Here is a 16,571-nt window from a genome sequence, read left to right as displayed (position 1 = left end):
TGACCTTGGAAAGGTCAAATTATTCAAGCTTCGTCACCTCACCTGTATCATTGACTCTGTGATTTTTTCTTCATTCACCTCCAGAATTATTTTCTTAATTTCTGTGTAGGGCATCTTCAGTGTTCCTAAAAAGATAGCTGCAGCAGCGGCAGAGTGGATGGAAACATTCTGTTAGGACGGAGCATAATAAAACTGACAAGTTCATTAAAGTTCGTTATACTCAGCTATACTTGTGCATTTTATATGATGGTATAATGTGCAACGACAGTACAGCATTTGAAAATCGTATTTTTTTTAATTTGCCTATGCAAAATACATTTAATTTGTCAACAATTAAATGTATTTTACGAAAAGCATTTAACTAAACAAATGCCTCCAATGTCATATCTCATTACGTTCCACGACTTGGCGTTTTGTGGCTGTAACACTTGAAAATGTACCGTGATTTGTGGACCTTTTGAGGTTTTACCATCATTTAAGTCCAAACTCAAGCAATCGCCTTCATCACCATCATTTTTATGTAGGCAACGCAGATCTAATGAGGCCGTGATCACCTGCTGCTGCTGCTGCCCACAGGCCCCAGGCCATTCTCTCGTCAGCCTCACACAACACAGATTAACCCTTAAAAAAACAGCACGTAGAGTGGTACTCTATTTGTCCTCCCTCTTCTAAACTGTCTACTACAAAATATACGTTTTTAATGTACATTCATTTAGAGGAAAAGGTGGGGGGGGGGGGGAAGATGGTGGAAGGGGGGAGATGGTGGGGGGAAAGATGGTGGGGGGGGGGGTCATGACAACGTCCTTCAGACCACAGTCAATTACACCACTTTTTCAGCACCTTAAATAATCAGTAGATAGAAACTGTAGGAAGACACAGACAAAAATGTTGCAGACATCATTAAATTGTGTATAGTTTGTTCTTCTCCCCCACCCCGCACCTCCAATTAGCACGGTTGGCTACGTACGGTGCAAAAGAAGTGTTAACCACATGTTCAACAGACCGAAGACATAAGAAACATGTTTTATTACTCTCATGAGAAATTATTCTACATTGAAGAGTGGTATTCTCACAAAGGTTTTGCCCCGATTTTTGGTCCAAGACTTTGAGCTCCTTTATTTTTTTCTTGGAAGGGGGCTTGTCTGGTAAGTCCAGCACTTCTGCTTGCTTGGCTGTGAAGAGACAAACACAGAGTTTCAGGGTTAAATGCTCGTAACTATTTTGCCTTTTTTTTACATAAAAACTCCATCCTCATTATAAATCAAATACGTTATGAAATAAAGCGTATTTTTTTCAAAGTGAATGCACACTATTACTTGTTTTCATCTAATTATGCCCTCAGAGAAAATACATTTCAAATACTCCGGTCAATGATTTTTATTGGAATTATCACAAAACTAGCCTCATGACGAAATTACTCGAATAACTAATTTAAATAATCATAATTTGAATAAAAAAGAATGAGTTTTTGTCTTGAGTTTAAAAATAACAATTGTAAACAGGAATTTAAAACGTTAACAATTACATGAAAATATGCAATTATTAAACGTTCTACATGTCATTAACATTAGTCAATTGTAGCACCATGTTTGAAGTCACTATAATCAGGTACCTTATGATTTAGCAACGGAGGTTAATGGATTTCATTTCAATTTGTAGTTTTATAAGATACTTTGCCAGCACTCAATATCCAGTGCAAAAAATAAAAACACAATTAATTCATCTTATTTCTGGGACTTCATCCAGAATACAGGGACACATGATTTACCAGGAATCCCTTTGACCTCGTGACCCCATTTCACCTGAGGTTTATGGAATATTGCAGATGCATGTCCACATCTTTGCTGCTTGGTCCATCGGCACCCAGATTCCATCAAGCTCCCAACGCTTCAAACACTCCCACACCCACCTCAATCTACCTCACGAAGATAAGCGAGATTTGGTACAGGTGCCCTACCCTAGGTCATAAAGAAGACTGCCTCTTGGGATGCTATTTCTACCATTAACACAACACTCTAGTGCACAACTCCAGCAGATTCTCCAAGAGAATAAACACAACTTTCTCAACTCCTTCCTGTGCATAAAATATTTTGAAGCAATGCACAATTAAAAATTATAATTTACACTGTGCTATCTTTTGACAACATCCAGATAATGTCCACAGTATTATAGTTGTTAAAGTATTTAACATGTAGGGCTTTTGCGACCAATATCATCCATGTAGGTTTTTTTTTAGGGGGGAGTTAGATCGCGTAAATATAAACGTACTCTTTGGTTCTATTCGGTAAAGTCACGTAAAAAACAACAAAAAATAAAAAATTCACGACGTTTCGGCCACAACACAAGTGGCCTTCATCAGGTGAAGGGACCAGACTGTCTAGAGGACAGCGCTGGAGTGAACACAGCCAAGCTCAGACTGCGACCTTTAAGCTGTGTGAGAGGAAGCAGAGCGCCTTGACAAAGGAATTAGCGTAACAATTAGCATTTAATTGACGGACTTAGCATGATGAACGGTGTACAGGGGGGGAGCATGTGCAGACCAGCGAGGGGGGGAGGGGGGGGAGTTTACATATTGATGGTGTGAAAAGGGAATTTAAGCAGCTGCGAAAGTTTGGGATACCACTACTTGAAAAATTATACTGTACCATTGAAAATTAGTTTAATGTGTGTTATTTATTTGTGTTGTTAAACCCGCCGCCTGATGAAGCTAGTTATAGTTACTGGCGAAACGTCGTACTCAGACTGTAAATGTTGTGGATTTGCTCTCCAACACACCGGTGTGCTGCTGTACTAGTAATGAACTGACATGTTCTGTTTACGTGACAAACCTTACTACTTGGCTGTGTCGGGTGGTGGCGGGTTTAACGACACAACATTTATATATTTACGAGATCTAACCCCCCCCAAAAACAACCTATATTATGTCAAATAGTTGTATGTTTTGGGACACTGTGGGCCTATTTTGTGGGCAGCAAATAGAAGTGGAACAAAAATCTATTGTTGTACTGCTACCACGTCAACGCTTTCTGTCTTAAACAACCCGTCATGACCAGTGTGGCGAAATATGGTCAAATAACACCCTTGAGATGCGACGCATGGAGAGGCCCTCATCCAGCAGTGTCACGACAAAAGAACAGTGCATGTATGGGATAGCTTATTCAGGAGGGTAATGTTCTATTTAGTTTGGCATAGGTTAGTTACAGGGAACTGTAGGGTTTATATGAACATGTATTGAATATGAGGGATTTCAATTGTTGCAACAAGAACAAATAAATAACACCACCAAGATCACACTTAAGAAAATACACATAACCACCTGGCTATGCGTGGTCTCCCAACACAACAACAGACGGGAATAAATGTGTTATGCTGTGAAGGATAATAAACAACCAAAATATACGTGGCACCATCTAGAGTTTCGAAATTCCCAGCATTACTGGTGAATCATTCAGTCAAGCCCTCGCACACAGCTTTGAGAAGAAAATAATTGTATAAAATGAAATTGTAAATACAGCCAGTCAATGAACTCTCAAGCGAATATAGATCTCAATTGGTCATCTGGTATCTCTCTTTCCACTGCAACGACGCTTGATATCATGCAGGTGTTGCAGAACACAAAACATTTGTTGATCAATATATATACTTTCAGCAATCCACCCACAACACTTAAGGGGGACCTTCTAAATCATAACATTGTTGTTTGTATTGGCTTTTTCATAAAATATTTACAGCCTAGAGAGATGGTTAAATTTCTATGGATTGTCAGAAAAATGCCACATTTATGAAATATTTATTGTAGTCCATTTCATGTCAGTTTTTAATGACATTTTTTTTATAGACTGAGATTTGTTTCAAGTTCACATTGCCATTGAGAACAGAGGTCATGCTAACATAAAGAACAGTCCAACGCCAAGTACATATGAAGGGGTCAGAACGCCACAAAGCAAACGATAAATAACAAAAAAAAGTCCTATGTCAATCCACTGCTAAAAAAAGCCTTTCTCAAGCTGTGTAAGTCACGAGGGTTTTTGTGACCATACTTCACCACACCGATTCGTGAATGTTGGCGAAGAAAGGACCCCAGACAGAAGGTTAACATGTCACTAACCACTGATGTTAGCCATGGTTAGAATTCAAATTCAGGCCAGTGTGCTAACCACTGTGCCATTCCTCTACAGGAACACATAATCAACATTAATATGGGAAGAAAAAAATATGGCGATGTAATGAAGCTGTTGGAAATTATGATAATTTCCTAAATAATAATAAAGGCCTAATTAAATATAACAAATGGAATGTGATTTTATACAGCACGCTATATAGAAAGCATTATGAGGTCACACAAGGTTGGCAGGAAATAAGTATTAAAGATGGAGGTAATTTTAATCTTGCATCAGCAAAACATTGGCAACTCAAGAGTTATCAATAATTAAAATGCAACACACACACAAACTCCTCATGCAGAAAATCCCCAGGAGGGCAGGTTTTTTTGTTTTTGTTTCTCTTAATACGATGCCTTTCACAAAATGGAACACACACTTACGCAGGCACACGGAGCGACAATAACAACAACACGCATGCTGACACGTGACCCTGTGGATGCAGGGGCATAAATTGGAAGTTTTTTTGTTGTTGTTCACAGATAGCCTTGTTCACATTGAAAGACACCGACGCATGGTGTTAAAGTGAAATTACTAATTTATTTGGGGGGACGAATTGTGACGACGAATGCATCCACACAAAGACTTCGTCACACAAACACGATTGCTGAGGGGGATACGTAACAACACTGTATTCCGGTATCTGACCGAATGTGAAAATATTATCAATTCACCAGTTAAAACCACAACCCAGAAAAAATATGTTTTTGTCCTGAGTTAGCGTATCGTCTGTTCAATGGGGAGATTAAGGGTTGAAGCTTCAAGGGAGTAAAATGAAACCAACATCAAAAGGGCAATAATACATGAGGTGGCTTTCAGCCGTACACAGTGGCTCTTACAGTTGGGGATGATAGACGCATGAGGCCCTGTATTGATAGAAGGCCCTATAGGTATGGCTGGGTCCCGTGGGTACAGGGATCTTGCCTTGAGGGTTGGCTTGTGCTATAAAATCAATGTCCGCTGTCCTCAACCTGAACCTACTACCTTGGGTGACCTTTTTTTTGCCACGCAAGTTCAAAAGAAATCCCGCCTGAAGGCGGCGTGCACAGAAGGCACGCTGCGCCGCTCCGAGCGCGCTCTTCCAAGGCATGGCAGGGCACGATTGCCGCACACCGGGCACTCGCGTTGCCATGCTCGCATACGGAAGCGCGCAACACAATTCGGTCTTGAGTGTGCCTCAGTATCAGCCGGCGACAGGGGGGTATGCCAAAGTGACACCAATGACTCGGTGTTACCCCCGAGGGGACCCTCACCCTTGAGGCCTTGCCAAGTCTCCCTTGACTTAAAGGCCGCCTTACGTGGCTCTCGGCGGGCTTCCGTTTGCTCCAAATATGTCAGCCGGCATACAATGAAAATCTCCTGAAGGAGTGCATTTACAATACAATAGTTATTAATATGTTGTTATTTATTATATATTGGACTTTCCCCCCCCTCTCCCTTCTTGTAATGTTACTTTGCAAAATTTATGATAAAACCACCTTGGCACTTACAGGCCAAAGCCTCTGCAGAGATTTATAGAAGTGTAGTTTTTAAATATTAAAAGTGCTTATTACAGAGGAATAAACCGCTGCTTTCATTTATAATTAACTTTTTTAATGCCCCAGAGCAAGTAGTCCTTAAGAATCCAGTCTCAGAATGTTATATTTGTAAATGCAAGAAGAAAGCGATATTAACCCTTTCGCGTACAAATGCGAATTGTGCTTCCATTTAGCTTGTACCTGTAGGCAAATACCTGAAATGCTTTGGCTCAACCATAATGAATCGATGAATGCATTCAGAAGCTGGTATAAATATAGTAGTCGTTAAAACACAGCAGTCTCCAGTAAAATTCCTTACAAAATAGCATACATTTCATTGCATTGTTGACATTGCAAAATCTCCCTAGAGAAGGAATGAGTGTTGGATTTTACATTGTACTGAGAACAAACTTGGCTTTGACTATAACAGCTGAGCATTTTTTTTACATCAGGCAATGGTGGATTTGTGAGTAAAGAAATCAGAATGAATTTGGGGCTGTCTTTACGTGACCTTCAGTTGATTTTGCTTACTACTTCATTCGCAAATAATTATCGGTCGCATTGTAAGCACAAGTAGCGCGCATTCATCAGTTAAAAGAGATGTGCAACGTTGCGGTGACATACAGTTGGTGAAAAAGGAAACGTAAGACGTATAGGTTTTTTAGGGGGACACGAGGCACGACGTTTTTGGATGGCGGGATGCGTTCCATGTCCTAGGGAGCCAGGAACCTACTCGCGCACGCTGAGTTTACACTGAAGCTATGTGAGCTGAAACATATAAAACATATCTAAGCGCCAGTTCAGGAACTCCACGAATGAAGGAAATGGCTACAGAAGGGTCACAATGGGGAGTGTGGGTGGGGGGGAGAGGATGGGCTCGCCTGGTACTAATAGGTAAATTATCAATCAAATTATGAGTTTTTGGGTGCCCGACACAGGACGGGGGACACTAAGTATTGGAGTGGAGCGTGTCGGTGACAAACCTACAAAAAAGTCACAAATATCCTTAGCAAAACAATAACTTAGAAAACTATTAAACCGGTCATACATGCCACTCCGCAAAGCTTAACTGGGAAGAAAAAAATGCATTTATCTCAACTTGTTAACATGTTAACTATCTGCTGCAATACATTTAATACATTCACTGATAAACCCTTTTGTTGCAGGAGTGCTTCTTGCTTCTCTTTATATGGACTGGAAGCTTATTCATAATCCCAAAAACCAATTAAAAAACGGCTTCTCATGATAATTTTCACCTTCGACTTGCATACCGAGCTCCGATTTCATATCAGCAGGTGACAGATGAGCTTGAACAAAAAAACAAGTGAAATATCCATTTCCACAATTACATTCCATCACAGTATTCCTGGAATTACAAGGTAAAGGTTTAAGGCAAAAAAAAAAATCCAGCAATGAGACATTACAAACAAAGCTGTTTATTTTGTGCTACACTGTATCGTGTTATTAATTTTTAATCCGAGGAGCTGTATTTTCTACATAATAATTGGAATGAAGATAAGCAGATAAATATCACCTTTAAGCACAAGTTGTTTTCTGAAGTACATTGTGTGCATTTAAATAAGATCCCTGGGCCAACAATGACATTGCCAGCTCAGTCAGCCCTACTTTAGCAGTGTCATCGTGACTTTGAGTTTATCTGTAATGCCAAGCATCTACAACATGCTTTTAAGCTCACTGCCAGGGTCATTTTAATTAACTAATAAAAAATATATATAAAATTTGGAAACATAAAACGGCGCCTGTTGTTTGCCCACACAAAAATCTTAATTAAAACTTGATCAGTTTTTGAGGTGGTAGACAAGACATAAATAGAGCAAAATAATAAATAATTAAATGCGCACACTCACTCGACATTCCAGTGTAATCAGTCCACGCATTTTTTTCCTTTCGCCAATTTGAAATTAAATCAAAACTGGGTAAAACTGCTGGTACGGGGGGCAACAGCTCGAGTGTTAATCATCCCGCAATAAATGTAGCATGGAATAAGCCCTGGCTGGAATAATAGGCTGCTATGAATCATGTAATCACCTGCCGCTTTGGCCTCGTGCGCACGGCACTCCAGCCGCCCTGCGACAATACCAGGGGCAGTGTGGTGAGAATGAATTTATGCTCACCAGGATGGGAATGAGGGACGATAGGGGTTACTCCACATGTGCCCTTGGCCAGAAAAAAAAGTTCACTTTAGTCAGTGAGCCCTGCTTTTGGTCTGGGCTCTGCAAGAGAAGCCAGTGCCAGTTAGAGGCTGATAAGGAAAATATATTTCTTGGTGACCATAACGGATTACCCACACTAGCTGAAGAAATTTTTTAAAAAAAACACCGGAGCTGAATGTAAAGTACTTGGGGAGTTTGTGTAAAAAAAAAAACGGATGCACGAGAGCTAATCAGAAGAGCAGTAGGACATTAGGCAAGGAGTTAAGGAACACGTACCCACAACCGACAACAATGCGACAAGCAAAGAATGACAATGAGGGGGTTGGGCTGAGGCACGTAAGGCAGCCCCGAGGAGGTGCAAAGTGCATGCGATGGAGGGCCATAAATGAAAGAGAAAGTGCAGTGTGAAATGAGCAAAATATTTTCATGAGGATTCAAAATGGGTCCCCCTCTCAAAGCGAGCAAAAAAGGCAAAAATGCAGATGGCAAGTGCGGCTCATTATGCAAGGTGGACAGCGCTTAGGCGAAGCTTCAAGCCAATGCTTCTTTGCACTTTTGTGCATTACAGAGTACCATACCAATATGCTTTCAGAACAGTCGCATAGATCACCAGAAATAAATGTTGACTGACCGGTAAATTCATTCAGCGGAAGAGCCAAAAAAAACCCAGAGGGAAACGAAAATGAATCTACTGCAATTCATCCATTCCGGTGGTACACAGCTGTTGGATGCCAAGTTATAACTACGTGTGAGTGAAGGTTTTATATTTTTGCAGATAATTTTGCTATCTCCATATAATCTTTTCAACAGAACACACCTTGCATTTCAGGTTCTCATGCATAATAAAGTATACTTTGGCAGATATAAAACCAAGACTGTGTGGAAAGGAAGTCGTAAAAAACAAATCATTGGCAAATAGAAACCACTGCCATGTACGCAGAGAGATCGTTTATACACATTTTCACAATTGTGCAAGAAAACATGCAACACAGGTAGAGGAAAATAAGCACGATGGGTGAATCATGATTTGCCCGGAGAACGTGTGAAACAAATAAAATGAGCAAATAGTTTGCACACTTCAACGATGAGAGCAAGAGAGTGCACAATGACAGACTCGTTAGTTAAACGTGCAATTTATGTGGCTCGTTCGGCAGATTATTCAATATTATTCACGCTCAGGTGGGTTTTGGTTGCGGATGGCTGAATAATTACGGCATAAAGCAGCGGCAGACAAAGCACAGATGCCCGTAGCCTGCTATGGCTCGCTCGCTTGTGCAGTAAAATTGTAAATGGAGTAGAAAGAAAACTCTTATAATTATTTCTGTTCTCATGCGGATAACTTTGAATCTTAACACAAAAACCAAAGGTCACACCTGAATAAATGCCATCATGTCCACATGTTTTTTTTTTTAACCCGCTCTCAAGGAATGGCCAACATTAGCTTCATAAAAAAATATTTTTTTATTTAATGCACAAGAACAATATTTTCAATGGGCTCATTTCTGTCCGTGCCAGCGGACCATTACCTCCAGTAATGTGACATCTGTCCACATCACCACTGCCATAAACTCCATAGCCTGCCACCAAACGGGCCTTGCTGATCAGGCCTGCCATGCACAGCGAATGGAGAGTTTACATTTTACCGGGCAAAAGTGTAACGGTTCACCTTGAAATTAAGTTGTATACGCGTGTACATATACACATGCATATGTAGAAATGTGAAGTCTACATATGCGTGCATGTATACAATTACAAAGTTGTCAAGCCACTGATGGAAGGAGGGCCTCATCCATGCTGTGCAGGCCGTGGAGATGATATGACCATGCTTCACAGTTATGGTGAGTGCTGGTTGGTCAAGCAGGGGAGCATAGATGTCAGAGGTTAGTGCAGTCCAATGATGGATTTTGCCACAACTGCCCTCTGCTGGAAACGAAGGCCCGCAGTATCCTACAACACCTGGTTTTATACACGGGGGGGGGGGGTCGCCCATCAAAGCACTATCCATATTGATGAAACTATCCACAAAATATTTCTAAAATTCTAAACAGCACAAAAAGGTATCCCTGTATATACTGAAAATGTATATTCAAATACACAAATACTGTAATAACACATTAATGACAATAGTCGTAGCTTACAGTTGTGAATTATGTCCCAAGGTGAACATTACAGTTGTTCAGCTGTGGGGATACTTCGAGCCGTTTCTAGCTGCCTGACTATATTGTAAAATTATACACATGTATAGAATGCGGGACCTACACAAAATAGAAATTTTAAAACGACTAGCATGGAAAGAAGGGTTGCATCAATATTGAAATCATCATCCCCAGAAGAAGAACGCAGTAACAACAACAAACACCATCATTCAGATGCCTGTAAAATACCTCTGATCAAGGACACTGCAGTTGTAAGCAATTAGGCATGGTAAGTATTATTCTGTTGCAAAGCAAATAAAAAATATATTTTTGCATTCTTAACTTTAATCACACTGGGTGTCTTAATTTTTATGGGGAATGTTGGGTCAATCACATCTCGGTTTCAATGTTGAAAAAAGTAACGCCATACTAAAGCTTCTGCTTCAACACAAAATCACAATCTTAAACAACAAGATAACGTCAATTTACAAATGTTTCCGAAATAATTTTATTCATTAATTGGGCGCAATTAAAAATGTTTGCCTATAGATTTTCATTGCCTGGATTAAGCTGAGAAGAAGGAAACTGCTGACAAAGGGTGATCAAGAGACGCAGATCAGAGAGCACTCAGCTGTCACCACACAAAACGCGGAGGGTTATACATTCTCAAGCGTCAGAATCAAGAGTCAGAAACTTTGATTTAGACTGGGGGAGGAATCAGATGAGCCATTAAGCTCTTTAATTCCACACATGTCCAGTATGGGCACAGGGTCAGCAAGTTACAAACAGCGACAGCAAACAATACAAAAAAATAGAGAAAATGGTAAGCGAGTCACTAAATATAAGTAAACAATAAACACATTCAATAGATAAGCCCGATGTATGACGAATGAGCAAGGCAGCAAAAACAACAACAAAACAGTCCCAGGCCACACCAAGATAAACGAACAGTGGTAGTCCCTCAATAGTTCAATGTTAACGTGCCATTTTATTAACACTATTAACACCGGTAACGATCAAAGTCACAAATCACATTTGCAAATGTGATTTGTATCCAGTACTCATCTTCTGCTTCAGGATAATTTTTTAAGGAAGGTTTACAGTGTTAAGAGAGTGGATTAAGCTGATGGTCTCAGCTCTGCACACCAAAGACTGCACAACAACACGATGCCGTTAAATTGGTTTCTGTACTTAATTTGGCTTAATGAACCCAAGGAAATATGACGGTGTCGGTATGTGTGTATATATACACACTCGTTGAGAGCCCGTTGGTCTGCAAAATAAAAAAAATATTCTTCTCACAATCGTGTACTCAGAGCAATACAAGTAATCTGCATCTTTACGTAATAAAATACCAAGATAATAAGTATTGGGTGTTTTTTTTACAGTAAAACCTTGGATTGCGAGCATAATTCGTTCCGGAAACGTGTTTGTAATCCAAAGCACTCGTAGATCAAAGCACTCGTATATCAGTTGTGATCACGTGACGTTCGGCAGACAAAGCGTATACGTACTACTCGTATTGCAAGACCTCGCTCGTTTATCAAATTAATATATGTTTATTTAAAGCTTTCGTGACTGCAGGGATTCATATTCTTGGTTCTTTTATTGTTTTATATTTTTATTATTTTATTGTTTCCCTTCTACGTGACTTTACCGAAAGAACCAAGAATATAAATTAATATTTATTGAAATTTTTTGCTCGTCTTGCGAAACACTCGCAGACCAAGTTACTCGCAATCCAAGGTTTTACTGTATTCACTAGGATTTTAAAAAATATGGTGAAAAATTTACAATAGGAGCACAACTTTAAGTCTTCTGTATGTTTTAGTCTTTGGTTCTATTCGGTAAAGTCACGTAGGTAAAAAATTAAAACAACAAAAATCACGACGTTTCGGCCACAACACAAGCGGCCTTCATCAGGTGAAGGGACCAGACTGTCCAGCGGGCAGCGTTGGAGTGAACATCGTATGTATGTTACTCCCGTTTCTTGGGTGTCACTATCATTTCAATTCAAACCAATGTTTATTTCAATCTTGATTTGAAGTTTTCGTGACTGCAGGAAACCGTACTCTTTGGTTATTTCGGTAAAGTCACGTGGGTAGAAAAAAATAAATGATAAATCACGACGTTTCGATCGCAATCGTCATCGGGTAGAAAGATACGGCGGTAGAACTGTTGAACAAGAAGGGGCTGTTGCAACATGAGGCTATATACAGGTTTGAGGTGGGTGTCACCCAAGGGTAAGTAGGCAGGGTTAGAGATGGAAAGGGGAAAGGAGTCCCCGTCGCCGTGCGCACGCACAGCAGATGCTCCAACGATTGGCATGCGAATGCAAACGAGTACAATGGGAAATGAGCCACGTCGTCGCACACGGAAAATGTCGTGTAGCCAGTTACCCAGCTCGTGTTGGTGGCAACTGCCCGCACCAGTCACTAACAACAGAGCTATTGTTGGGGTGGTGAGTAACCCAGCCAGTCACTAACAACAGAGCTATTGTTGGGCTGGTGAGTAACCCAGCCAGTCACTAACAACAGAGTTATTGTTGGGTGGTGAGTAGCCCAGCCAGTCACTAACAACAGAGTTATTGTTGGGTGGTGAGTAGCCCAGCCAGCCACTAACAACAGAGTTATTGTTGGGTGGTGAGTAACCCAGCCAGTCACTAACAACAGAGTTATTGTTGGGCTGGTGAGGAGCCCAGCCAGTCACTAACAACAGAGTTATTGTTGGGTGGTGAGTAACCCAGCCAGTCACTAACAACAGAGTTATTGTTGGGTGGTGAGTAACCCAGCCAGTCACTAACAACAGAGTTATTGTTGGGCTGGTGAGTAACCCAGCCAGTCACTAACAACAGAGTTATTGTTGGGTGGTGAGTAACCCAGCCAGTCACTAACAACAGAGTTATTGTTGGGTGGTGAGTAACCCAGCCAGCCACTAACAACAGAGTTATTGTTGGGTGGTGAGTAACCCAGCCAGTCACTAACAACAGAGTTATTGTTGGGTGGTGAGTAACCCAGCCAGTCACTAACAACAGAGTTATTGTTGGGTGGTGAGTAACCCAGCCAGTCACTAACAACAGAGTTATTGTTGGCTGGTGAGGAGCCCAGCCAGTCACTAACAACAGAGTTATTGTTGGCTGGTGAGTAACCCAGCCAGCCACTAACAACAGAGTTATTGTTGGGGTGGTGAGGAGCCCAGCCAGCGGCCAGCCACGAAACTCGAGGGATAGATTTTTTTTTACAGGAGCATGATATCCAGTTGTCTGTTCTTAATCCTCAACAAACCTATGTTGTGGATCGCTGCCATGCACCATGAAAAGTGCTTAAAAATGCTTAAAAATGTAAACTGTAAATACAGTTTAATTTTATATATATACTATCTTTCATGAATAATGACCCTTGCAAACCCAATCAAGTTCTGTAAGCATGTGTAAGACAAATGACCCCACTTTCATGAAAGCCAACATCCCAGAAGACAGGCAAAATTATTCCGCAATATCTGCCACGTTCAAACATTCCTTATGTACTCAGAAGGTTGCGCAGGGAGGGGGAAAAAAGGGAACCGGCAACTGGGGAATATTTTATTACTCTCATAGCATTGTGCTGCTTGTATTTTGTCAAGGTTAGGAGAAAGGGAATGAGAGAGAGAGAAAAAAAATTGACGTGCCATGACGTCATTCCCCGGACCCACATCTCTGACATGAGCCCTAATCCGGCTCGACAGCCTCCTGACCAACACGGTACCAAATGCTCCCAATCCGACTCAAAAAGCCCCTTCACCTGTCTCTCCAACTGTTTAACTCGCCACAGCAGTGTGCACAGCAAAAAAACAAAACGACAGCCCACTTCAATAACCCAGCGTGACACTTTAAATCTTGCGGATGATCTGCAAATAAATACACTCGGTGCGTGGCACATCAGTGCAGTCATTATTATTGACACTGGGGGTGTTTTTATTCTTTCCCTTTCTTCCTCAATACAAACTCTAAAGCCCTCTTTGGTGGTACGATCATACACACAGCCTGAACATCACTTCCCTATCAAATGTATATGGATGTGCCACACCTCACCCTGTTGGCAATTATATAAACTATAAACAAATGCACTGCAGTTAATGCACTGGCTTGTCTGTGGAATGTTTTGGGTTCATTTCCCAGGCGCATTAATGTACGGTCCGTGGACAAGAATACAGATTACATAGAATAGGAAGATTACCTTGCCACCTGCAGTGGACTTGCTGCTTTGTTTGTTGGATTGGTTGAGGTTTTTTTTTTCTCATTTCACTGTTATTATAAACAGGGCAGGAATCAAATACCTGTGAGAAACTATTTTGATAATTAAGCAGTTTGCATTCTGATGATGATAATGGTGATTAGTCTCCAATCCACATGACAGTACCCACCAAGAGATTCCCATCACACTCAGCATTTACAAACATTCATATCCCTTTTGCTTCGGCAATATTTACCCCTTGGGGCATTAATAAAAGATGAGCTTGTTAGAAAACCATTTTTATTTTATTTATTTTCCCTTTTAAATATGCGATAACTAAATTTCATAGTCATAACATTCTCATGATGATACTGAGTTGAAAGGGATGAATGGGGAATTTAGTAATTTTGCATTCGACAAAATGCAAGCACGCGGGCCTGTAGAGAGGGTTTTTAGGTTCAATTTATGCTGAAGCGTGAAAAATCAATCAAAAGCGATTACAAATACCCATAACGAACACCAACGAGCAGAGTCTTCATGCGCTTCATTAGGAATGTGGGCCATATTTAGCTCTATGCTAATGGCATGGCTTCCATCCTGAAGAGTAATGAAAGCCAGGGTTTTAACACATCACTTTATTTCTTTTGTCCATGGTAGACCCTCTTCACTGGCAACCTTAAGCAGCATAATGTCTCTAATTACCAATCAATACTCCTGGTGTAAAGACAAACACACCACATTAAACCACTACAGAATTTCATCTTAACATCAATGTACAGGTTTATAGCTTCTAGGTTTCACTAACATTGTATTTTAATGCCATACATTTCTAGAATAGTACAGTGTTAATGCAAAATGACCTTGTGTTATTTTGCATGAACGTATTAAAGTGGCATTTGAAAATACACGTATAAAACTGTTGGCTTGGGAAATCAGATTGTATCTTGTTTAAGTAATGCCCAGGAACACTGGCAAATAAGAGCAGGGAAGCAAATTAGCAAGAAAACAATTGCCGCAGGCCGCAGTAGACAGAAAAGGACAGCTCAATCTTGATTCAAGGATGAAATTAACGCCTCGTAGATTGGATTTGCTTTGGGGGCAAGATGGAGACATCGACATAAAAAAGAAAAAAGAGAGGCGGCAACAGCAGTAGAGTGGCGAGATAGTGCGAGTGCCATTTGTAATCAAAATGCCAATTGTTTTCACAACAGTGCCAGAAATTGCCAGGGTTTTTTCGCTCATGGTTTGCCGCAAATTGTGCTTGAAAAGCACAACAATATATTTGCGCAGGAGAGCGTGGCGCACACGCGCATGCGTGCGTGTTCTTGTGAGCGTGCGCTGGCAAGAGAGCGCGGTGGCCTTCGCGTAATGAACGGGTGATGAGTAGTATGCACAATGAAAAATGACTGCGGCTGGATTGGACGCCCTGGCGAGCCCTCGCAGCCCACCCGCAACGCCCGTCTCTTCCTCCCCTGTATCCGGAGGCACCAAGGCATGGGCAACAATGGGCTCTGTTTAGTACACAAGGGAAGTTCCTTAATCAAGGCTATCGTGGTGAGCCTGTCAGGGCAAATAAAGCAGCAATTATTCTTGCATACATTCCTAAAGCAGGGTCTTTCTTTTTGCTGCAAAGGGCACTTGCAAACGATGCAATCTGATTACTGAATTTGCTGCATTAGCAGTGGTTGTTCGTAGACGATGCCACTGCCAAACACTTCAATAAATAAAAACTTTGAGTCTTGATCAAAATTACCCGCCAAATAATGAATGTTTTACAGTATCAGGACATGGAGGGCCAAGGATATAAAAAAAAACCATGTGGCTTTGGTCAAAACATAACACCCAAAAACCGATGATCAGGTTCTAAATTAAAACGTACGTGATAAACACATTAATTACAAATTTGCAAGGCCAGCACAAGCTGTCATATTTGAGTAATGAAAAAAGGACAATTGTCAGCATTTGTGAAAAAACTGTAAATCAGGGGAAATTACATGTTATTGAGGCAGGGGCAGCGCATTGACGGTTCGAGGTTGTGTATGCAACAGAATCCTTCCACCTAATAGTTGCCCTACCAATAAACACAGCCAGTAAACCTTCCCCCACACACACAAACACAACAACAAACACACGACCGCATGCATGCATGCACGCACACGCTCCCGCCGGCATGTCTCACTCCCACTTTTGGGCCAAGATTAGAAGGGAAAATTTGATTTTTCTCTCCCTTCTCAAGACGGATTGCAATTTCGGTGGAATTGGACGATCTTAGCTTCCAAATTCCCAGAGGATATTACGGGGTTGTTGATTTGCTATGCATGAAAAGCACACCAGGCTGGGCAAAACACTGGCCCATTGACTACACCCAAGGTTT

General features: G+C 41.0%; 1 protein-coding gene across 2 annotated transcripts in view; it reads right to left on the bottom strand.

Moving 5' to 3' along the window:
* LOC116942767 (protein diaphanous homolog 1-like) overlaps positions 1-16,571 on the bottom strand; it is a 123,752-nt gene that overhangs the window by 47,636 nt on the left and 59,545 nt on the right. For both annotated transcript variants that reach the window (XM_032955025.2, XM_032955026.2), the window contains 2 exons: positions 1,074-1,172; positions 43-137 (listed from right to left, as the gene is read on the bottom strand). In XM_032955025.2, the coding sequence (XP_032810916.2) occupies positions 43-137; positions 1,074-1,172 (194 nt within the window). The remainder of the gene's footprint in view (positions 1-42; positions 138-1,073; positions 1,173-16,571) is intronic.

This window comes from Petromyzon marinus, chromosome 16, assembly GCF_048934315.1.
Source record: "Petromyzon marinus isolate PM22_M1 ecotype Great Lakes invasive population chromosome 16, UKy_Petmar_22M1.pri1.0, whole genome shotgun sequence".
Classification (NCBI taxonomy): Eukaryota; Metazoa; Chordata; class Hyperoartia; order Petromyzontiformes; family Petromyzontidae; genus Petromyzon; species Petromyzon marinus.
This window is presented reverse-complemented; position numbering and strand designations above follow the sequence as displayed.